The sequence below is a fragment of the Pundamilia nyererei genome, unplaced genomic scaffold (genome assembly GCF_000239375.1).
Source record: "Pundamilia nyererei isolate P.nyererei 1_Seehausen unplaced genomic scaffold, PunNye1.0 scaffold00039, whole genome shotgun sequence".
Taxonomy (NCBI): domain Eukaryota; kingdom Metazoa; phylum Chordata; class Actinopteri; order Cichliformes; family Cichlidae; genus Pundamilia; species Pundamilia nyererei.
The window spans coordinates 450,554-474,178 of NW_005187440.1; the positions used below are offsets into that span (position 1 = coordinate 450,554).

The following is a 23,625-nucleotide window of genomic DNA, read 5'->3' on the forward strand; positions in this document are numbered from 1 at the left end:
AATGCAAGAGATTGGAACTTTTGAATTCAACGATTTCGATGGGTGTGTGAATAATTCTGGCAATGTAGTATAGTTTGGCAAATTATTTGAGAGTGTTTAGGCAACAACACTCTAACCGAGCCTTGAAAACATTGTATTCCTTCCTCAGAGGCTAAAAATCAAAATGTTTAGGCATTCCAGCCAGACCAAGATGTCTCATCCCGACAACAATGAATCCTTTACATTAATTACAGCACTAGTGTCTTAATGTCTGCTCTGCCTAGTAAACAACATCATCTGCCAAACCCCTTTCCCCTAAAAATGTGGTCAGATTTCCAAATGCTACAGTCAAGTATTTGTAGAGGACCTACAAAACAAGCAAGTAAACTCTTCCTTAAGTGAAAAAAAAAATCAGTAAAATGTCTTTTAAATTACATAAATATCAACTTTCACTGTTTTTCCCTTCTTCTTTGCCAGATAAAGACCATTATGCACTGCCCCGGCCTGTATAATCAAATTCAGGTGAAGGAATGCTGCATCTACAAACACGTTCCTACCTTCAGTTCAAGCAGATTCTCTAACCAACAGGTCGTTCATGCTCACGGTAACTACGACAACAAGCCACAACAACAATAAGAGATATCAATATATCAGCACCACGAGGGGTTTGCAGCTGTCCTGTCATCCTTTGGTGTAAGTTGTTCTCAGGATAACAGCGAGCCCCCTCCCACCTACCCACCCTTGCTATTATCCTGCATGGCACTGGTACAAAAGTGGCTTAGGATGCAGCATGGGAATAAGAAGAAAGATAAATGTGACAAAAGAAAGATGGAGCCGAGCCAAATGGTTGGAGGAGGAGAGATGAAAAGAGGTTTGTGTATGATGGAGTCCAGACAGCTCCCACAGCTAAAGGGGGAATATTCCCATGATCTGCTGGAGACTTTGATAATACAGTAGATGTAGATTTACTGCTCACTCAGAGTGGGGAGAAATGTATTAGCTGTTCAGAATGGCTCAACACTTAGAAGCTCTTTATCTCAGGTTTTATTGCCCATCATTAAATTCTAAAAACCTTATTTTCTTACAACACACCAAATGATTTCCTCATGTTGCTGTTAATTCAATTTGGGGAAATTTCTTAGACCAAGACAGATCATCATCCTGGAATCAAGAAAAAACAACTGATTTGCTTTGGAAACAGGTATAATTACACTTGGGTCTTTAATGCACTGGCACATATATGGAAAAATGATCCAAAAGATCCCTTTTTAGACAAACAGAAACACTTTGTCAGCTCGCATAAACACACTGATCCGAAAGCAAACAAGAAGCAGACCCCAAAAGTACTTACTGTGCCCACTTAACCGCCAACACACCTTACCTCCCAGACTCTACAGACAATGGCACAGCTTGTTTTGTATCGATGACAAACCCAAAGCTATCCCTTCATGAATCCCAGAAACAAAACGGCTCTGTTGTGACTCAACAGCTCTAAACAAAGCTCACATGACAGAAAAGGAATGACACCAAAAAAATAAAAGTGAAAGGTTGCAATCCACGTAGCGCTAACACAATGGAAGGTCTCTCCTTTAGTGACTGGGGCTCTTCCTGTTCAAACAGCCTTTTACAGTCAAAGGGTGAATCAAAAGGGAGATGGTAAAATGCTGCTTCCCCTCTTTAAGGCCCGTTTTAATAGGCTCCTGAATGAACACTGTGTGTGCACACAATCGCTCTTTCATGCTAAAAAACAACAAGACAAAGGAAATAACAGGGACTAAGGACTATGCTGAGGGACGTACTGTAAGCATGCTAAAGAATAAAAGGCCTGGGATGCATTTTATTAACTTGTTTAAAGTTAGACAGTAAAAGGAACAATTTTTTGTACTGGCTCTTTTCAGCAATGCACACGTAACACCCTGGCACACAACCAGTGTCCACAGGTGAAGGCCATGGCTGAAGGGTGTGGGTGAGGAGATGGGAAATTCCCACTCTAAAGTGGAAGGGCAACAGATGTTGAAAGGTTGCGGCTGAGAATTAAACTTACTCACCTTGTGAATCCATTGTTTTACATTTGATGACTAGGAAATGAATGTTGGAACAAACTTTTGCAGCCAGAAGAAAAGTGAGACAAATTCAAAGCCCGTCGACATCAAATGCCATCTCATTCACCTTTAACACAGTTTGCAGTTTTTGTTTTATTATGTGGATTTGAAAATATACGGGGCTTCTAAACCGCAGCAGTGAAAGAGTTCTTTAGGCCTGTTTCCTCTGGCATGTGTATGTAAGTATGTGTACAGTGCTGTGCAAAAGTATTGATCCCGTCCTCACTTCTTTACTTTTTGTTTGGAAAATTTAAATAAATATTGTTGAAACATTCAAACACATAAAAAGCATATTCTGCAAAAATGAGCCTAAAAATGAGCGCTTGATATGACCACCTTTATTCTTCACACAGCCTGATCTCTCTTAGCTGAGCTTTCTTGTCCTTTCTTCCTTGTAATTTCTACTGTTCAGGAATGGTTCTCCAGGCTTGTTGATTTCTAAGAATGGCTGACTGGGAGCCACGTTCCACTGAGGCAATTTCTAATGAGGCTTCAAATTGATCAAGTGAAAGGCCAAGTGTGTCGGATCTTTACTTGATTTTCTTCTATTTCTTAAGGACATGTCTTTCAGATACTGTTCATCAGCTATAGATAGTGATTTAGGACATCTATCTTTTTCTTTTGTCTTCTACTCCTTCAGCTCACTCAGATTTTAAGGACACACTACATTTGTTGCTCATGCTCTCCAGAGGATGCACTTGCAACACTGCCAGATTGATTCCCTTGCTCGTTTCCATCGTCCTCTGCTGTTCTCTTTTACTTTACTTGTCCTGCAGCCAGCTGCAGCGGGGAAGCACCAGAATGAACCAAACACCAAAGGCTCTTTGTCCACCAGTGTCAGACAACACACTTTCACTCTTCCCTCTCTTTGTCTGTCTACCTCCTACATTCACCCAGCATGAGCATGAGTCTTTTCCCTGTCTCCAGCTTTCAGCAATGCTTCACCTCTGAGCCCCAGCCCACACAGCAAATACCGCTGAGAGGAACTTCTCCCTTCTATCTGGCTCATTCATTGTCTCGAACACCGGCTCCCTTCCTATCTCACTCCTCGTCTTCATTTGTCACTTCCTCATCAACGCAACCTCCGTCTTTCACTCAGAATTGGTGACCCCACCCAACACCCACATGGCAGTGACTTCATCAGTCGGCAGCTGCTGCAGTCAAGGCCACAGGAGCAAAGTGTTGGTGGGGAGGCCAATTATCTCCGCCACCGTGTCTGGGACACCAGCGTGAGACCTCTGGAAGACATCGCCCACCTCGGCATCTCATCTCACCACTTAATCTTTCCAAATGTGCATCTGTGAATTTCATTTGTCAGTACTATCAGCTGTAGGAATGTCCACTTGTGTTGTCTGGGAAATGAAGCGGTGGTACTGTTCAAGGCCGCTATCGACAAGGCCACCAAAGTACTGACAAACTGGCTCTGCTTTCCTCAGCCACTGTTTCAGCACACCTCTTAGCCAAGTGCAAGGTTTGCAAGTGGAAAATTACAGCTTTATATTAAACACTCCGGTGTTTGTGGGGAAGTCATGATTGAAGCACCCCAGAAATAAGGGAAATTCCAGCCTAGTGCAAAATGGATTAAAGACAAGTTAAACAACCATCTTTTTCACCAGATATCTAGGATTTCTTTCCTGCAGAGTTCATCACCATTAAATCTAAACACGTTTCTTTCCCGGAGTTGCTTTATCTCTTTGCCTGTGCTTAAAGGTCAGCATTACAGTAGACTATTTGTTCAGGCAGCCACATGAGGAAGCTACTTGAGAGTCTCATTTAAAGGCTCCAGCTTAAGTTTCAGGTGGTTTGCAGCTCTGCAGCGGGTCTGTGTGCTTACAAAGACTCAAATGACACTTGGAGTCCTGGTTTGCTTTGATTTTTCAGTTTTTCCACTTTTCATTTATTTCTGTGTTAACTTGAACGCAGCAGATGTGATTACAACCACCTGTTTTATGGCTACTCATTTAAGTTGGCTAATCTCATGCATCTGAACCGACACATGCATAGCCAGCTGATGTCTATGGCTACAATGTGAAGAGACCGCCATCTGCTGGATAGTTCCTTAAATTACATGTGTGCTGGTAGATCTTTGCCCGCCCGGACTGGGAAGTGACCACATAAGAGTCACTGGTCCTGAGGTGGGCCGGACCAGTGCATAAAATTACAGAAAAAATTTCCAATAAAAAAATATAAATTTTTTCTATCTAGTGTAGAAACAAACACAAGTTGTAAAAAATATGAAAATACAGTCTAAAACGTCACAATCTATACACTCGCCAGTGGGCCATATTGAACTCTTTACCGGGCCCATTCTGGCCTCTGGGCCTTATGTTTGACACCCCTGGCTTAGATAAAGTGATGTATGATAAAACAAACAAGACATGCACACATGATTGCTGCATTGTAAAAATGTTCTTTATTTCATGCTTTTGATTTTTTTTTTAACTTATCTCAAAAAGCGTTGTTTAGTTATTAAAAAGTCTGCGATGTTTAAGATTCTCAGCTTTGATCAAAAACCAGATTTCTACCACTTTTCTCAGAGCGTCGAGCTGAAGCAAAAAAACAACAAAAACGGCCTCGTGGCTGTGCGTGCGTACATGTGTGTGCGTGCGTGGTCAGAGATGCTGGTGCAGCCACAGCGCTGTGTTGAGGAAGCAGTCAACCTGTGTGTCCACTCTGGACAGAGAATGTCCATCTTCAGGAAACCACAGCAACCTGATTTTAAAGAAATAAATGACAGGAATGACTGAGTTGAATATGAGTAAAACCAGTGTGGCAGGGCTCACACTGTCAGACTGTCTTTATGTAGTTTGTTGTGCCCCGTCGTACCTGACAGGTGAACCTCGGCTCTTCAGTGCTTTATAAAGCTCCATCCCCTGGTGTGGAGACACCCTCCTGTCTCTGCCTCCCAGCATCAGCAGCACCGGAGCCTTGATCTGCACATTGTCACACAGCACATTTCTTTACCTACATTTTTGACTCAAAAAACATCACTATAAAAAAAGTCCTGTGTTTACAATTGCAATGACTGAACTTCCACAGGGCAGGCTTAGTTTTTAGAGACACAACTGAGAGTATAAGAGCGGTAACATCATCTCTGAGGCACCTTTGTCTCGTCATTGTGGAGTCTGGGATTTAATCAGCATTGTGAGCTCTAGAGGGGTCTAAAGAAGATTTCCTTATTAAAGCAGCTTTGTAGCTATCGCTTCTGGTCGTTTCATTAAGGTTATCACATGGGATTTTTGTGTTTGACCTTGGCGGCATGTGCGATGGGTGACTTCTGTAACATAGCAGCCAGGGCCTCAGCAGTGGGTATCTGGTCGTACGAGTAGTGAAACCCAGCACTGATGTAACGCCTGGAGATGGGGTGACAGAAAGCATTCACGTATGAAGTGGATTTGATCTGATTCAGCAGAACAAAAGCTCTCATCTGTCGATGCATATCTGCCTCACCAGTCCACTATATCACTGGTTCCCAATAGAGTAGCAGCATTAATGACAGGGTTCCTGGCTGCGCACACTCTGTAGGACTCAGGATACTGACCGAGCAGGTGACAGGCCAGGAAACCGCCGTGAGAACCACCTATTGCAGCCAAGCGATCGGGGTCGAGGTTCGGGTCACGCTCCAGCGCAGTAAGCACAGCCCTCTGGGTGAAAGACAAGGAAGCCAGGACAGATCATTTCCTTACATCTGCAGGGGTGACTGTGTAAGTGATAGAGCTACATGTGCAGATATGGTCAAATATGGGAAAAATAATTATGTTTTTGTAATTCTGACAAACTGCGTCACTGGCAGGATTTGTTGCTGACATCACTCTTTCCTGGATTTGGGAGCAGAAAAAACAAAAAGGACATACCTGCACATCTTTTACATCCTGGCTCCCAATCTGACCGATCAGTGACAAAATGCTGTGCTGGCCGAACCCCGTGGATCCCCTGTAGTTCACTGGGTAGAGACACAAAATTAGAGAGGGAAAAACCGCAAAATCAAAACTGAAATGTTAAAGAAATACTAACAATATTAATATTAATAACCCTGAAAGGCTTGTAGTTGTTGTAGATGGTGACTGATTTGCTTGTTCACCAGAAGATATTAAGTTTCTGTATTTTCTTTCTTTTATTAAAAAACAAAACAAGAGAACGTAATGTATCTGGTAATGGTAATGGTGGGATGATCGTGTATTTATGTATATATATATGTTTGTTTTTTTTTAAATGGTTCATATTTAGAATAAAAAGAATCAGAGACACACTTGGGCCGCGGTTCTCAGCTGACAAAAAAAAAGGTGTGTCGACTCCGGGTCAGGGACAGGGTACTGACCCAAGTGGAGGAGTTTAAGTATGTCAGGGTCCTGTTTATGAGTGATGATAGAGTGGAGCAGGACACCGACCGACTGACTGGTGTGAAGACAAAGCTTTGACTTCGCCTATGGTCACGAGCCTCTGCGTAGTGACTGAAATAATGAGATCACAGATACAAGCTGCAAAAATTAACTTCCTTCAAAGGGTTGCTGGGCTCTCACGAGACAGGGTGAGGAGTCACTGAAGAGGGACTCAAAGTAAAGTTGCTGCTCCTCCACATTGAAAGGGAAAGCTGTGGTAGTTCAGGCAACTGATTAGGAGGGCTCCTGGCCCTTGCATAAGAGTGGTATTTCAGGCATGTCCTACAAGAAGGCAGCTCTGGGAAAGACCCAGGACACACTGGAAAGATTATCTCTTGGCTGGCTTTCAAACATCTCAATGTCCCTGGAGGAGGTGGCTGGGGAGAGGGAGGTCTGGGGTTCTATGATTAGACTATTACCCCTGAGAGCTGGACTCAGATAAGCAGCAGAAAATGGGTAGCGAATCAGCGCCTTTACTTTCACATGTGTACTTTTTATGGTCTGTTTAATTATTACTATTAACTGAATAAACCAAAAAAGAAACAAATATACCGTTTGCTGTATTTATAACTCTCTGAAGACAACAAGCTAATCCAGTTTTTAATCTTTACCTTAAATTAAATCCACCTCATTTTCCAAAATGTTAAACTCATTTGTGTGCACGGCATGAGAGCCTGACAAAATCTACGCAGCACATGTATCTCACCCATGAGCACAGCAAAGCCGAGTTTAGCCAGCCCAGCTGTGGTGCTGTTCCACTCTGCAGGGAACTGAGAGTGAGGGCCCCCTAGTGGTGCAAACAGCAATAACAGGAAAACGATTTAATAAATCACTCACACAGTAGACAGAAAAAAGGCAATAACACGGCATAACAAGTAGGGACATGAATACAGACCATGGATGAAGACCACAAGAGGTGTCCTGGTTTCACCAAGGGGACGAGATGGTTTAACCAAGACTGCACCAAAGTCTAAGCCAGCTGTATAAGACAGAGAGGAAGTAAGAGGACAATGGAGCTGAAACTCAAAACACGTCTACTGAAGGAGAAACTGAAAGCTCACGGTAGTTTGCGTTCTCCTCGTCCGATGGAAGAGTCACATCTAGAACTTTCCAGCTGAAATCAAAGGTCATGAGGGGCTCCTGCAGAGTTTGCCAGGACACGGCCTCACCTGCACGCGGGACAAACCCCACCCTCTGCATGCACGTCCATCCCCGTGGAAACAAGAGGCAGATAAACAGAAACATATTAAATCATTTTAAATAACTGAAAACATTCACACATGAATTGCATGTTTGTGTTCACATGTGGCGTTGTGGTTTGTCCGACCAGAGTGGGAGGGGTGTTCGGGCTGGAGCAGCAGACCACCATCAGGTCTCTCTGGACTGTCAGCAGTTTCCAGCTGCCATAAAGTTGGGAAGAAGAATCCAAGAGGTCTGAAGAGGAGGAAACAAAGACGGAGGTGAAGAGGGTGAAAGAAGAGATGAAGAATAAACACACAGGCTCTTGACAGGGGTGAAACAAACAGAGAGAAAGGTCAACCCTTAGAGAGGTAAGATGTGCTGTTCTTTTTTTTGGTCTTGTCATACCTTTCTGTTCTCCCTTGTCGTCCTGGTGAAGATTAAACAGTGGAGGAGGAGGAGGGGGAGGTTCAGAAAGAGAATCAGAAGGAAGTGGAGGAGGAAGGGGAGATTCATGAGGCAGAGGAGGAACTGGAACCGGAAGAAAAGGAGAAGGCGGAGGTGGAAGAAAAGGGGAAGGAGGAGTCGGAGAAACAGGAGATGATGAATGAGAAACAGAGGGGGAATCGTCTGGAGGAGGGAAAAGAGGAGATGGGAGAGGACAGGAAGCCCAACATGGGAAAGGGGAAGGGGGGAGCAGAGGAGAGAGGGGAGAAGGAGGAGGAGGGAAAAGAAGTGATGGAGATGAGGACAGGAGGGAAAGAGGAGGAGGAGGTGGTAGTGGTGGTGATAGAGGTGGAGGAGAGGACAGACTCTTACTATCAGAGAGGGAGGTGACTATCTTTGATCTTCTGTCAACTAGGAAGAGACCCTGAAAGAGAGAAACGCAAAATGAGCCATGGAGAAGTGTGTGTGTGTGTGTGTGTGTGTCACGAACACAACATGTTATAGACAAAAAAATAGGAGTTGTTTCAGTTATACCAGGTTGTGCCAGAGAAATGTGTTTGTTACCTTCCAGTTCCTGCAGGCGCTGCTGAACATTACTCTCTGGCTGTCTGCAGACCAGCAGCAGGACGGCAGCGCTTCATACATGCCTGCAAACTCACCTGGAACAGAAAGACGTGCAGAGGAGTTCAACTCTCCACCGAGCTCCTCAATCTTTACGAGCAATCACAAGTAACGCTTAAGTTCTCTTGATGCATTAATCTCTTACTGTGAGAATTTATAGTTCTTCAAATCTGAATTTTGAAAAACTCATCCATCACAGTTGCAAAATTCTAATTGAAACTGACACGAGCCTCTCTTTTGGCACCTTCAGGAACTGTAACGTACCAGCCTGTGGCCTGCTGACAACATCCAGCAGCGTAGATGTCTCCCCGCTTTCCAGATCCAGCTGTGGAGGATGATCCATGAGTCAGTCCGCAGTCAGCCATTAAGAGAAAGAACACACAGACATGCACAAAAACACCACATACATGAGCACACATACAGCACCTGCTGCAGACTGAGGCACTGGTTGTGAGGACCAAACACTGCACCCTGCAGGTAGATCAGCGTGGACCCATCAGGACTTAGCCTGGGATTAGACACTGAAAGGTTTTCCCCCGACAGACGTTCTGGTTTGGAAGACGAGAGGGGCTAGCTGAGCAAAGTGGGGGCACAACTTTAATATATTAACAAACAGACAAAGAGAATGCTCTCACCACAATGTCCACACAGATCAATCTTGAACAAGGCTGACCTGAAAGAGTTTAGACCAACAGAGACATAAAGTGAAGAAGTACGTTTTAAATGTATATGTATACAGAAATCGTGTATTTGCTTCAGTCAAACTAACATTTTCTTTTCATAGTGTCTGAAAACATTCACAAGTTTCAGGGTCATTTTGCTGTTTCTGTAAGCGCATTTAAAGCAGCTCTCTAACCTGCGGTTGGAGCAGAACTTCAGTCCGAGTCTGAAGGGTTCATGGTACCAGCCAATGAAAAACACTGCCTGACTGCCAGGAGCCCACAGAGCCTGGAGATAAAAACACACAAATGTACAGAGAGAGAAAAAAACATCCTCCTGTTAGTTTGTATGAAAGTTACTTACAGAATAAGGTGTTTGAACATTTAAGGTTCAGTGCCGTAAACTTCTGCATCCTCACCTGTCCAGGTGAAACATCAGGCGGAACGCCCTCCAACACGCTGGCCGCGCCGATCTCCAAATCCACCACACAAATCGCCGGCTCGCTCCTATTGGTCAGGGCCTCCCCCCAATCTTCACAGTACAAACTCCTGTCCTGATTGGGCATCGGAACCCACGTCCCCCCAAAAAAACAGAACAAGAGTCCGGCACTCAAACACTCTGCTGTAAGGTTAGCAAAACAGCACGAACATATGTTTGCATCATACCTTTCTCCACGCGTGTCCCCCATCTTGCGTTTCGGCTGATGCGTTCTTGCTTCTCTCCGCTACGTACAGCAGTTTGTTCTCACACGCTGACCACGACAGGCAGCCAAACTGGGCTGAAAATAAACACATGTGAGAATAAGTGTTTGTTTGTTTTAAAAATACAGACGTAAATGGATGCAGAACAACATGGCAGCACGGTGATGAGACCGCGTCCTTGATTCTTATCGGTTTCTGGTGGCGATACGTCAGGATTTCGTCTCACCGTCGTCATACACTCGGCCGTGTTTGTTAAGAGCAGTCAGGTTGAGGCATTTTCTGAGGCCGTGGCAGTTCCATATCTAAACAGACACGACCGTAAACAGCAGCCTGTTAAGATGCGCGAACGCAGACATTACAAAATGAAGCGTCCCGTTTTTCTTACCTCGAGGAGCTGGTGACCGCTCGTCTCTCTGATAACAGCTCTCAGGCCTCGAATGGGAGAGAATCCACTCAACAACCTAAAAAAATAAAAGACAAAGAAAAACCGACTCCAAAATTTGATGCAGACAGAGGGATCCCACTGCTTCTCTACTGCACCTCAACCACACTCAGTGGATTTCCAGCTTTCTGAGACACCCTGTGGTGCACTCGTACATCACAGCAGCAGGCGGACAAGTAAAACCACCTGAGATCAAGTCAGTAGAGATTTTCAGGCACTGTTTTTTGCCAACCAATTAAGATTTTACATTAGAAAATGTCCCATTATTATTACTATTAAATTATGGCCCAACTCACTCTCCGGACACAGACACACACGGTCCTGGTGGAAGAACAGTCCTGATGCTCTTGTGAGTGTTGCTCTCCGAGATCAGCCTGAACTCCTGCAAGTATCGGAGTCTGGAGCATCGGACCAGTTCGCTCTGACTCCACTCTGCACATGGACACAGTGAACATAGAAAAGTTTATTACTTGTCACAGAACAGAAAAAAAGCCATATGTGTCTGCATGACATCCTGGCAAGAAAATGTTAATATAATAAAAGATAGTGTTCCCCCGTCAGATTAAACCAAAATATCTGCTCATTTTCTTCACTTGTTATTTTAATGATCCAGTTAAATTATTATTCATGGTTGCACTATTTTCTCCGATAGCTTTTCTCCCCTGTGAGATGGACGGTGGGGGTTGCTGGCTCTCCTTGCAGAGTTAAAGCTGACTCGAGCGTCGATCCCTCAGCTTCACAATCCCGTTTAAAATGAACCAGTAACGTTGAGGCTGAATGGAATTCCCCCGACACAGACGGGTTTACGCTGCAAAGCCTTTTAAACCCTTAAGACAAGGTCACTGCTCTTGTACTCAAACGGCAGGCTCTCACAAAAAAGCAAACAAAAACGGCCCTCCACATGGAAACATCTTCTGATTGCTTACGCTGAAATGAAAGCAAGTAGTGAGGAGCTCTTTTAATCTTGCTTGTTGATTCCAGTTAACATGAGGAGAGTGTGAGCTGGATTGGACAACTACTGGACTGAGTGTTTAAAAAAATAACTCCCCCCAACTCCCAAAACAACTCCATAAACTGTCACATTAAGGTGCAAATTAACAGCTTCATACAACCATGGCACGACGTCCCAGTAGTTACTCCACTAGATCATCAGACTAAGATATCAGGTCATATCCAAGACCTACTGACCAAGCGATCACGTCGGTATTAATCACCTCATAGTCACTCACTTATGTACTTACTTATGAACAACTGCTGCTGAAAAGGAAGTATTCTTGAATGTAGATGGCTAGGATCAACTTTAAGTGCACACTAAATTTAAAAGGACCCTAAATGGAAAGCACTTCCTACTATGAAGCATATGTACTAATAATAAATCGTGTATTTTACTTAAAGAAGTTTCAGCTAGGTGCATTTTATTCCCCCTTTCTCCCACTCCTCTACATTTTGGGGTCAGTACTGAGCAGGTTTTCAGTTTGTTTTTTCATGAACTATCCATGCAGTGAACATAAATTAGCTGACAGTGGGAAGCCGGGTGGTAATAAATAAATAATGACCATCATCATCATCTGTGCACACATGGGGAGGGAGGGGGAGCGCTCACCTGCTGTCACTGTGTATATCCGGGGCTCCTGGAGCTGCTCCTCTCTCACATGGGCTGAAACAGGCACAGGCAGGCCGCTCACCTCTCCGTACACCCCGGTGATTTGTCTGGGCTCCATCAGAGCCTGTCGTGGTTCACTCGTAGTTCCTGTCAAGCCTTAAACCCTGAAACTTCAACAGTCGCTACAGTCCGCTGCACGGTCATACATCGTGCATTAAATGTTAAAACTATATGAAGTCTGAGGCTCACTGCAGCTCGACTCACGAATACCTCCACACAGCTCTGTTAGCGTTTGTATATCGCTTCTTTGGCTGCAGCTCAACATGTCAGAAGAATGATTTTCGCTGCACCAGCGACTCCATGTTGAATTCATGAATGGGCGATACCACTTGGCTCAGGTTGGGGGGGTGTAGTTGAGGGAAATGACCACAGAGAGGCAGCAGAGATCCGTTGAAACATTTACAGTCTGAATGAAAGTGCGAATTTTTTAAAACTAAAGTGACCAGGACATACTTTTTAAAAACATTATTTTTTTAGTGGTTACTCGCTGTCCACGGTGATATATAAATAGGGATTTTGGCAGCGTGAAATCTGTCTCATGATTAATGAGGCGTTTTCTTTCTGAAAAAACAGACTAAACTTGGCCAAACTACACTGTACAATTACTATGCTCCGAGCTTGGAAAATTATTCTTAAAGGTAATTAGAGCTTAAATTACAATAATTTCACATATTTTAGGATTTTCATATAAAGCACCTGTGCTCACACTAACACTTAGATTGGCTAAATATCATGTTTCCAGGCAGAAACTAGACCTCCTTTCTGATGTAACTTTATGAACTTAGGAGAAAACAGCGTGCTTAAATTCTCTTTATTCAAACTTTTGTCAAGAAGCACCGATAAGATAGTTTGGTGAGATCATAACTTTTATCCAGGGTGAGGGGTCAAACCTGTTGGCTTTGACCCTTTAGAAACCCAAACTGCTCACTCATCAGCAGCTCTGATTAGTGGTGTGTATGTTATCAGCCAACATTTTATAAACACATATCTCCATAAACCCCAATCTTCCCTTTATCTACAGTACATACACATGGATAGATGGTATGAGTCACCAACCTGCAACAAAAATACAAGAGAAAAAAAAAAAAAAAAGAGGCAGCAGATTCATTTTACCATCTTTATCCAATAATTCTGTCTGTAAACAAGTTGTAGTATTTTTTTTTTAAGTCTTAAAAAACCACACACATTATGTCCCCTTTAATAAATTATTATTAAAATACAATTCTTCACTATAAATGGTTAAAATGAAATACAACTCCAAAAAAAATATGAATACAAACATGACAATATTACCTCTTATTTGATTTTTTTCCCCCCTTTTTTTCCTTTTTAATTTTCAATTGTCATGATTGAATGAATTTCCAATAAAACACACACCCCCACAAAACACCACACACATTTTCCTTTAGGTTGCATTGTTTGTAAAGTTAGTTTCTGGTTTGGCAGCTGAAATGTAGCGAGGCAGTGTTTTTCCAGAATACGTCCTTGGCTCTTTTAACATCAGTTCATTGTTGGATAGGTTAAGATATTAAATGGGACCATAGGTATCAAAATGTAAAAATACCTGCCTCCCCGGTCAAATGACAGGAAAACAGACTGAACTGAGTGTGACTCTGTAAGTGAGATTTTACCTTTTCCTCTGTATTTGCACTGAATTGAGTCGTTATAATCCCACTGAAAGGAAGTTCTGCTTTGTTTCACAGCTCATGTTCACTGTGGAGAATCAGAAACGCTATGGCAGCAAAGCCGGCGCCTGATTTGAAAGAACATCGGGACCTGTCTTCCGCAAACTGAGAATAAACGCTGGCCGCCTTAAATTTGGAGAATGACACTGCATGTGAAGAGCACAAGTGGCAAAAAAAACCGAACAAACAAACAAAAATAACCCTGTTTGCTGAGTGTATGCTTGCGAAGAGCTGAAGGCATCACGTTGTATCCATGAAAGGAGTTCCTCGGTTTCTTCATTGTGGCCGTGCTCTTACATGACATCGGCACGTTTGTCCCGGACCTTGTTCCTCTGTTTAGTTCTGGCTTTGAAGGCAGCCGAGTTGAAAAGATGCTGTTTAAGCCAAAAAATGAAAGCAAGGTTGTAATCACACACCGGTCATTTCAAACGCTACATTTTTAAAGAAAATACTCAAAGACAGAGGTCAGGTTGTTTCAGCAGAAGCTGCTGTTACCTTCTCAAACCGTGAGATCTTGTTGCCTTTGACCGCAGCATCCAGGATGAGTGGTGGGCCAAGGCCAAAGATGTCTCTCAGTAGTTGGTTGAACTGCACCAAAACAAAAATTAGACGATAAAACCGATTTTCCTTTGTTGCATTTATGCGATGCAGACTGCGATGCAGGAGGATGGGCAATAAATGTATGTTTTATTCCATAAACAAAGCTATTTTTGGCAGCTCCCTTGCTACAAGGAGTCGTGAGAGCGGGGAGCTCCGCCTGTTTGATTTGGCAGTTTTATGCCGGATGCCCTTCCTGGGATTTGTATCTCTAGCTGGAATCAAACCAGCAACAAGTCCCACCTATATGCAACTCTCACCTGTACCACAAGTGGAGGGTACATACAAAAGGCATCTTAAAAAATCCAGTTAAAAAAACAAAAACAACAAAACATTAAACTTACTAAATTAAGTACCACGTCATGCCTTCTTAAAGGTATAGTATCTCATTCTAGTGGATTTTTTCAGTAGAGGCGTCACTTTAAACATTGGATCATTTAGTTCAGAGTGTTTGTGTGTCATTTCATAGCTTATTTGCCCTAAATAAACCTAACAGAGGCAGTGGGATTTGCCCACACAAGCGGCTCGTGTGTAGGTGTGCTCATTGTGTGCCGACTGGCATATCCTCCACACAAAATTACATTTGGTATCCTCGCAGCCTGCTGGCTGAGCAGCCAGTACCAGTCTTCCCACTCAACTTCAGGTTTTTGTTTTCTGCAGTCGGTGCAAGATGTGACAGAAGACAAGACTGAAGAGACGGAAAGCACCGAGCAGCAGCAGTAAATGAGGCTGTATGAAAACAAGCCCACTCTGGTGATCAGTGATAAAGACGAAGACATTTTGTTCAGTTTCCTCACCTGCAGATGGTCTCTGACTCCAGACTCGAGGATCTCTTTGAAGGCGTCGTAGATCCTTCTCCTCACCCAGCTGTCAATGTAAACGTTCTCCACTCCAAACCTGATTTTCTCTTCTGTGAAGTCCTCGTTCTGGAGAAAGAAATGAGAAGTGAGAAGCTCAGACGTGGGTAAAGCGATGTTGAAGAAAGCTACTCTGCAACTTGAAACAGAACATCGGGCACCCAAAAACATTTCTGTCAGTCTTTACACGGCTTCAACATGAGATAACATACCTCTATGTAATGCAGCACCTCTCTGAAGATGGAGCGTTGTTTCCTTCTGTCGTTCTTGGCTCTGTGCTTGTTGCCGTCTGTGGCCAAACTCTTCAGGCATTCACACAGACTTTCACCGTCCTCCACCTCAAACTCCTGCAGACATTCACACGCAAATATGTAGTGCACTAACACAGGAGACGTTTAAACCTATACGCCTGTAAGTGAGTGTACTTGTCTGTTCTTATTGTTCAGGTGTGTACCTCGTCTATCTCTCGCCCCAGCTCCACCAGCAGGGCGATGGTCTCTCCTACTGCGATTCTGTAGTTCACATCGCTGCTCTGAAGACACGCCTGTAGTTTAGGGAGGTGACTACAGCAAGAAAGAGGCATACAATTACCAAGTTAGCTACACTGCTAGATACTACTGCTGTCGCCTCTCAGTTTAAAACTAAAGTCAGTTGCCAGTCATAACAGAAGATGCCATAAGAAGGTTGTTTTACTCACTGGCTGAGCAGCACAGTCAGTCTAGAAGTGGGACAGATGGTGACCAGCAGTGACCAGGCCTGCAGGGCAGCAGTGTGCAGACCTGCACTTCCAGGTTTTGGTGTGGGCAGAACTCCCTCTCCATTAGGGTACGAAGACATGAACACACTCTCCAGAAGAGCCAATGACTTGATTAAGTCCTGTGAGGAGGTAACATCAATGCATAACAGCATAAGTTATTTAAGTCTTTTTCTTTTACTCTGAAAAACGTCCAGCTTATGCTTCTTAGAATTAAACTGATAAGCTACAAAGTGTTCTCACCTCTCCATCTTCAGCAGATGAGACATAGCAGCACATCCCCAGAGTCCTGGCACACTAACGGGGACACAGATGCAACAACGGTCAAACTAACACACAAGCATCTGAGGACAGACAGCGACACTTCATGTGTGATCCTAACACAATCTGCGCTTAGTTAGAATCTAAATCATGCAGATAACATTTAAGCAGAAAATAAAAAACACCCCTCCCCCCTCCGAATAGGCCATCCTAAATCCAGATCTGCATTAACGTTCACAAGTTTCATGTGATTACTCACACTCTGGCGAGCTGCTATGCTGGCACTGCTGTCACTCAAGGTGGCCGTGAGAGGCGGGCGAAGCATTTTGAAGCCCTCCTCCGCCTCGTCTCCGCCCCCCAGCTGAATGCAGAGCAGAGCAAAAACCGTGGCCGATGCCGCCTTCTCCTCCCCGCTGCCTGGACACACGAGGAGAAAAAGTTTCATCAGTACCTGCAGTTTTTAAATCATTCTCACGCTTCCGTTCCATTTAAAAAAAACAAACAAACACAGTTTTCATAAATCTTTTGAATTTCTACAAAGTGGCATCAACAGGTTAACAGAAAGCAAGATTAACTGAAACAATCCAGACCCATTCGTGTTGTTTTGCATTACCTTTTCTGAGGCTCCTTTCCAGGCAGTCGCTGATGGTGAGGCGCCTCTCTGTCAGGAAGTCGTACAGCACTCTGGAGGAGAAGGCCTGTCGCAACGACTCAAGAGCAGCTAGACGAATCTTTGCACTAAGACATGAGGAAGAAAACAACAACAAAAGGTGTTGAAGCCATTTTTTTTGCAGTTAATAATGCCATTGCATGCTCATTTTTCTTTCTTGACACTTCTTGATTGATTTAAAAAAAAAAAAAAAATGTTTCTCACCTCTTATCAGTCAGGTTGTCTATACACAGTTTGAGTTTGTCTTCCGTTTCTTCCTGGGCAGTTTGCTCATCCACCTGCTCACTTCCTGTGTCAGATCAAACAACACAGAAAACTGATACGACTGCATTAAAAGGCAACTGTTTGAAGTTTTGACTGGAGACTCCGGCCACAGATACACAGATCGTTTAGTGGCAAATCAATTAGAAAATAATGGTCCTAACCCAGACTGAATGCACATGCAGAGGGAATGAATTGTGTAGTGTATTTACCCGTGCCCTCTTCCACCACCGAGGTGCTCTCGCTGGCACTGCTGTAGTGGCTGAGAACGTCCGACGTCAGCTCATCATCGCTGGCTGCCGCCTCTCCCTTTACTCCATTTTTAGCACCTGGAGACGGAAAAGATAAAATAAGAAAAAAACAGCAGAGCAAAAGGATTTATATTTGGAAGAAGATGGATGGAAACTGTATACATTGATGCTTTAATGTCTAACATAAGTCCTTTTTTCTTTTTGTTATAAATCACAACAGAAGTTAGCCCAAACCTTTTGATTAGCGCTCCCAATTATTATATGATTAAAGAAGATCTGGATGACACTGAGGCCCTCTTATGTCACTATAAGCAGCTCACTTCCAATCATATGCAAAAAAAACATTACAGTAAAACTGAAACCTGTTCTGCCATTTACCAAGGCAGCAGGACGTGTTGAGTAACCCATCACTTATATTACCTGTTAGCACAACTTCCTCTTAGTGTGAAGCTTACCAAACTAACAGGAAAAAAACAAACCCAAACACATCTGTGATAGTTGAAAAAAGCTGCGTAATTCTTAGACTTTTCCATAAACACCAGGAAGCAGCCAAACTCGCACAAACACCAGAACGGTGTTAGATTCAGTGGAACAAAAAAATTCAATGCTAAATATTTTAGTCTGACTTTAGCGGTCAGAATCGCTTCATTTGTATGCACATGGTATAGCAAAGGAAAAAAATGTTTTCAAGCATTTTTCTTTTATGCTCGGTTTTTTAAGACCACCTTACATCTGCTGCATATTAGGAATCTTTTTTTTTTAATTAAAAACAAATAAATAAAAACAACACACAAACCAAGAGAAAGGAGCCAAAAATGTAATGACATGCTGCAGTGGAATATAAAAAAAATAAATAAACAAAACACAAGGAAAGTGAAAAAGTGCATCACACCAAGCGGCCTCCCATTCTACTAAATGACAAGTAAGCCAAATGTTCCACAGAAAAGTGCTCCATTAGGATAACATGATACTATGAAGTCTCTAACCACAGCAAACACCAGATAACTCAAGGATTTTCCGTTAGGTAATGCTCCGTCATCTTTTATTTGTTTATTAGCGCCAGATGTTCTGTTTCCACACAGCTCTGCTGTGTGTGTATGAGAAGGGCTAAGAGTGAGGCATGCCGAGCTAAGCTAACACTCCTGCTGGCTCAGGACTTTCTACTGTTGTTGGGATTACTGAAGACCAGTGTGGTTTTCATTTATTCGTTCATTCAGTGTGTGGGATCCAGAACGGTCAGACTGTGTGTGCGCGCGAGTATGCGTGTGTTTAGGTGTTCGTGTCGAGGTCAAACAGGACAGCTGGGGTAGCCCAAAGGTCACCGGTGTTGGAGCAATTCGAAATAGGAAAGTCACTCCATTCTGTTCAATACCAAACACAAAAGCACAGCAAATACACAAACTTTGTTGACACATTTTGCAATATCTTGTAGTTATTTCCACCTGTTTTCCCAGATAAAAAGAAATGAAAAGAAACTAGGACCATGTTTGACCTCAGAGTAAAGAGTGTAAACTAGGCTAAAGTTCAGCCATTTGACTGGAGTGGACTCAGTTGTTGACGCACTGTTGTCAGATCTTAAGTTTTACCTTTCCTTTACAGAGTTTCTTACCTGTATTCACAAGCCAAGCACTGCTTAATTCCTTTGTCATCATTGCTGATTAATTCCTATCCATCATTTAAAGGCTCTGGAAACAGTACGAGCAACAACTGCTACACCTAATATTTGGGTGTAGCAGGTATTATTGCCACTACACCAAATGTCTCTACCAAGAATCGGTTCATGATTCCTAGCAACAACTGCTCTCTACTTAATAGTTAATAATCACATAACTCTTTTCTTTTAAATAATTGTGAAACAACACATGAGGAAATACAGGAAAAAATGTAAATTCAGGAAAAAAAGACGATGATCGAAACAGCGTTCCTTGAAGTGCGCTTTCCTTATGTGATGTTCTGATTACTCTGACAGAATGGCCCGAGGCAAACATACTGTTGGTAGCTGAGATAACACACTCTGTGGGCCAATATCAGTCGGCAGTTTCCCAGTCACCATCCTTGAACTGCTGGTCACTTCACTGGTTACACAGAGCTCCACACCTTCCTACGCAGGCCTGCCCACACACAGCTCAGTTAGTGAAGTGTGAGCTCCCCGCCAGGACTCACGTGTCCTCTCCACATTGCCACTTTATGCTTACGTAGCAGTCACTCACACGGCTCCAGCAGTTGGTCGGCCACTTGGAAATAAGGCTCTGCTGACAGATTCGAGCCGAGGAGGTGGGAGCTTTTTAAACAGCCCACATGCTATAGATGGAAGACATAGGACTCCAACGGCTAAATTAACCTGCATTCTCCTTGCAGGCACTTTGCTAAACATCTGAATGGATCACTACCCCTACAGTTGGAGAAGTCAAGCAGCACAGCTAGTATTCAGACATCTATTTTTCTCACCGTCAGCGCTTGTTCTAAAACTGCAACCCCTGTTTGAAGTCATCCAGAAACAGACCTTGAAGGAAAACTAAATTCTTCAACTTAAAATACCACACCACGCGGAGTGTTGCAGGAAACCGATGCATAAATCTGCATCGATAACAAAAACTACTGTTTTTAGAGTTTAAATAGTCTGTTTCTACTGGAATATGTAGAAGTATTCTCTACTGGTACTGCTGGTTGTCAGTGCTTTCTCCATTCACAATCATTTATTGCTTGAGAGGTTAAAGATAGCTTTAAAAGGTTGTCTTTGTATCTCTCTCACATAGGACTTTGTCAGTCATTTCTCACAATTATCCTTCATCAACTGAATAATATGAGGTGTTCCACAAGGTTGTATCCTGGGCCCCATCCTGTTAGCACTGTACTTGCCTTCTCCCTGGCAAATAAGTAATTTTAATGATATTTATATCTGCATATTGTCAGCTTCGCACTATTTTTAAGTAGATTATTTAAAGCACTGTACTACTGAATTATCTGAATAAAGCTAAATACTGACAATACACGTGGTTCTTGTTTCTACCCCTGTTGGCCTCTTCCCAAAGATAATGAAATGCTTTGGTTCTCCTTCTTCTTTTCTTAAGCCTATCCTCTGTAATCTGGGATTCTTCCTTTAGCCACACTTACACTTTGGACCAGCATGTAAAATACTTGGTTTCCCCATGTTTCTACCAGCTGGGGATTATTGCTGAACTGTGGCTCATAACTTTAAATCCTGTTATCCTGCATAAATTAAACAACTTCAAAAATTTACACTGAAATTCTCCCTGTCCATCCATCCCGTACATTAAAGTTTGCAGAAAGCTTTGGGTTTCAAAGGAAGCTCAAACATGATTATATTATGTGTTAATAAGGAACATGTGACAGTAAGTTAGGGATTGCCACATAGAGCAATGTGTCACCAGTGACTTTAACTCAGCGTCCAGAATGTCACGCTGACATGACATTGCTTACACATGACATAGTCGCACAGGAAGCAACAAATAATTGTTTATGGTATTAGTGCAGGTAAGAAGAGGAAAAATTCCAGTTCAAGATCAGAGTAGATGGTGATAAAACAAGAAAAGTTTTTTTTAAATGAATAAATAAACCAAACACCTGTAAGTGCAGCAGGACGGCTGGATGAAAAGGTCAAAAGTCATTAGATGACATTCATACTTCTGTAATGTCTATCTTTTAATCTTGCCTTAAAGCCAGGACAAGTGCATGGTGTTCACGTGAGACGTGCACACAAAGAATGAGAACATTCAGATATAACTGCTACATCTTATTAAAGTGAACAGCCAAGGCACGCAGAAGGAAGAGTGCAGCTGGAATAGACGACAACGACATGGTCGTTTGATTTGCTGCATGCACTATCATGAGGTTCAAGAACTTCTGGACAAGGTTAGAACCAGATGTAGAAGCTGGGGTCGGGAGTCAAGAGTCAGAGGAGTTACCTTTGAGTGACGCCTTAGTCGACAGCTGCAGCTGAAGAACTTCCTGACGGAGAGAGCCTGGACATGATGGAATGAACGGATGGTTGAAATAGATTGTATATTTGGAGCAAGAGCAGTGGACAGGTTCATGAACGGACGGGAAGGTGAATGTAATGCAAGAATGGCCATGATGGAGAAGAAAACATGAAAAATGGGCATTCACTTCTGTATTGCAACCTTTTTTTGCATTTATTGATGCATTCATATGTAATTGAGCTTAAATAATAATTCTCAATGCAGAAGTCTGCAGCTATTAAAAATGCATCAAGCTTTCCTGGACCGCTCCTCGCGCTTATTAGTGTCAAACTGACTTTAGCATTAACGCCAAGCAAATGCAGACTGCACTGCTAAGCTGTAGCACTGATTATACCCACATGGATGTGCACGACAGGGTGCAAAACAACTCGCATGCTAAAGTTAGGAAGCAACAGGCTGCCCGTCTGTTAGCGTCTATTCCATATGGCAAAAATACCCCTGCTTCAAACTGCTAGTCTTTCTTCCAAGTGTACTGCTAGATCTGTTCAAACCGTATTCAGACTTCTATTCCCTCATATTCCTGCTTGAGCTCGAGTTAGCATGGCTGCTATTGCTACTTACCCGGCTTACCGGAGCCACGTTTCCCCGTCTTACTCCGCGGCATTTCGAGCAGCTTTGATCCTCCGTTTCACAACAAAGCTAGCTGAGGTTAGCTAGCTCAAGGATTTGAACGACGGGCGTGAAAACAGCAGGAACTGCAGCCTGTTCGTATTTACAAGGGTTAGGGGGTTGTTGATGGTTTTTAAGCCACTTGCTTTCGTGTTATCGCTGGCTAGCCTCCGTTACGATCACCAACCAACACCACGTTCCGTAACTTTTCGCTTTCTTCAGTCTATGAATAAAGAGTTGTCTGTTGGCGGAAAAGTGGCTGTCTTTAGCAGCTGCCCCGGTGTATTATCTATGATTTTCCCCGGGTAATCTATATCTAATATTAGGGTGAGATGGTAAGTATTTTTCAAAGCGTTTGGGACGGAGTTTTGAGCACGCTGTAGTCGCCAAGTCCACCATCTTCCCCTCAGTAGCTACTGATAAAACCGGCAGCCGGGGTTGCCAGGTTTGTTCAGTTAAAGTCCCTCCTTTCCGGTTACGTGTAAAGCCAACGTCACACGTCGTAAATGAAGTTCCTTTGTGGACTTGATATATAAAACATCAAATAAATTGCATTTGTTTTGAACTGAAGTTTGAATTTCTGGGGTTTTCATACCAAACAGCTCGCCTTTAATCGTGTTTTATTGATTCAAAGGTGTGAGCCATGAGTCGAATTTGGGGAAAACACATTTACATCCCTCCAGACTCATGCTTGGAGATGAACATTTTACCAATGTAATCTTGAATTTAAATCTTTTACTGTATCTGATTTGGGTATTATTCACAACACAGTATCGAGACCTGACATTTGGAGATGGTGGCACTAACAATAAATACAGGATACGGAGCTTGAGGTGGGGGAACCGCTAATGAGAGGCAAGGCTTAGATGGACCTGTGCATAACAAGATTAATGATATTCTGGACAAAGGATGTTGAAGATGACAGAAGAGGAATGAACAAAATCACCTTTATTAAAGAAAAGACCTCATATCAATAGAAAATGTTTACAAAAACTCCATAATTAGTCCAAGTATTAGTACAAACTCACAGACAGCAAATACTCAAGAGAACCTAAGAGTCAGTAGTTTTGCAGACATACATAAGTCATAAGACAGTGTCCCATTTGATAATTAAAATTTCATTAGAAGCAGACAGAAAACAGAAAATAATTACAATTAACATCTTTTCAAGTTAGTCTTGTACCACATGTTGCCCAGGTGCAAAGTGTTTTTATCTTACGATTTCTTTATGAATCACCAAACCAAGAGTAAAAAAGTAAAGTAAAGTAAAAAACTACAACACTTCAGACAGAGACATTTTGCATGGAAGGACAACAAGTCGCCACTGTTTACAAATCAGGCATTTTATAAAACCATGGTCACTGGAAATTTGGTTTATAACATTCAGAAAACCTTAGAAAGGGAAATGTGTCATGTGCAGTTTCTGTTTTGGTCCAACAGTGACAAACTGAAATGATTTCATGTTTTGTTAGCAATAAAAAGTGAAATGCTAGTGTTTACATCTTT

General features: G+C 42.8%; 2 protein-coding genes across 3 annotated transcripts; both read right to left on the reverse strand.

The window, feature by feature from the left end:
* Positions 1–4,480: 4,480 nt before the first annotated feature.
* zgc:136971 (S9 family peptidase) lies at positions 4,481–12,489 on the reverse strand. The gene is made up of 21 exons (XM_005730689.1): positions 12,114–12,489; positions 10,807–10,942; positions 10,454–10,529; positions 10,295–10,370; positions 10,033–10,145; positions 9,786–9,920; positions 9,564–9,655; positions 9,343–9,380; positions 9,134–9,255; positions 8,972–9,032; positions 8,651–8,745; positions 8,459–8,510; positions 7,788–7,894; positions 7,522–7,654; positions 7,356–7,439; positions 7,167–7,247; positions 5,936–6,024; positions 5,532–5,725; positions 5,332–5,434; positions 4,908–5,014; positions 4,481–4,793 (listed from the first exon to the last, which is right to left on the reverse strand). Exons 1-21 carry the CDS (start codon positions 12,229–12,231, stop codon positions 4,694–4,696), a joined length of 2,112 nt encoding a protein of 703 aa, XP_005730746.1. The 5' UTR covers positions 12,232–12,489; the 3' UTR covers positions 4,481–4,693.
* Positions 12,490–13,468: 979 nt separating this feature from the next.
* Positions 13,469–22,588, reverse strand: ifrd2 (interferon-related developmental regulator 2). Of its 2 annotated transcripts, XM_005730690.1 has the most exons (13): positions 22,072–22,588; positions 21,436–21,492; positions 17,471–17,587; positions 17,202–17,286; positions 16,941–17,065; positions 16,587–16,744; positions 16,310–16,363; positions 16,010–16,188; positions 15,767–15,875; positions 15,525–15,659; positions 15,253–15,381; positions 14,354–14,446; positions 13,469–14,232 (listed from the first exon to the last, which is right to left on the reverse strand). In XM_005730690.1, exons 1-13 carry the CDS (start codon positions 22,112–22,114, stop codon positions 14,152–14,154), a joined length of 1,365 nt encoding a protein of 454 aa, XP_005730747.1. In that variant the 5' UTR covers positions 22,115–22,588; the 3' UTR covers positions 13,469–14,151. The 2 variants fall into 2 exon arrangements, with proteins under 2 accessions (XP_005730747.1, XP_005730748.1); XM_005730691.1 differs by lacking the exon at positions 21,436–21,492.
* Between the last annotated feature and the right edge of the window lie 1,037 nt (positions 22,589–23,625).

Coding starts and splice junctions, on each gene's coding strand:
- zgc:136971 (XM_005730689.1), bottom strand. CDS start 12,231: ATGGAGCCCAGACAAATCACCGGGGTGTACGGAGAGGTGAGCGGCCTG. Junction 10,146..10,294: donor CGGCCGAGTGTATGACGACG/GTGAGACGAAAT, acceptor GTTTATTTTCAG/CCCAGTTTGGCTGCCTGTCG. Junction 9,921..10,032: donor GGGGACACGCGTGGAGAAAG/GTATGATGCAAA, acceptor ATGCCCAATCAG/GACAGGAGTTTGTACTGTGA.
- ifrd2 (XM_005730690.1), bottom strand. CDS start 22,114: ATGCCGCGGAGTAAGACGGGGAAACGTGGCTCCGGTAAGCCGG. Junction 16,745..16,940: donor GGAAAGGAGCCTCAGAAAAG/GTAATGCAAAAC, acceptor TCGTGTGTCCAG/GCAGCGGGGAGGAGAAGGCG. Junction 15,660..15,766: donor TGGGGCGAGAGATAGACGAG/GTACACACCTGA, acceptor GAATGTCTGCAG/GAGTTTGAGGTGGAGGACGG.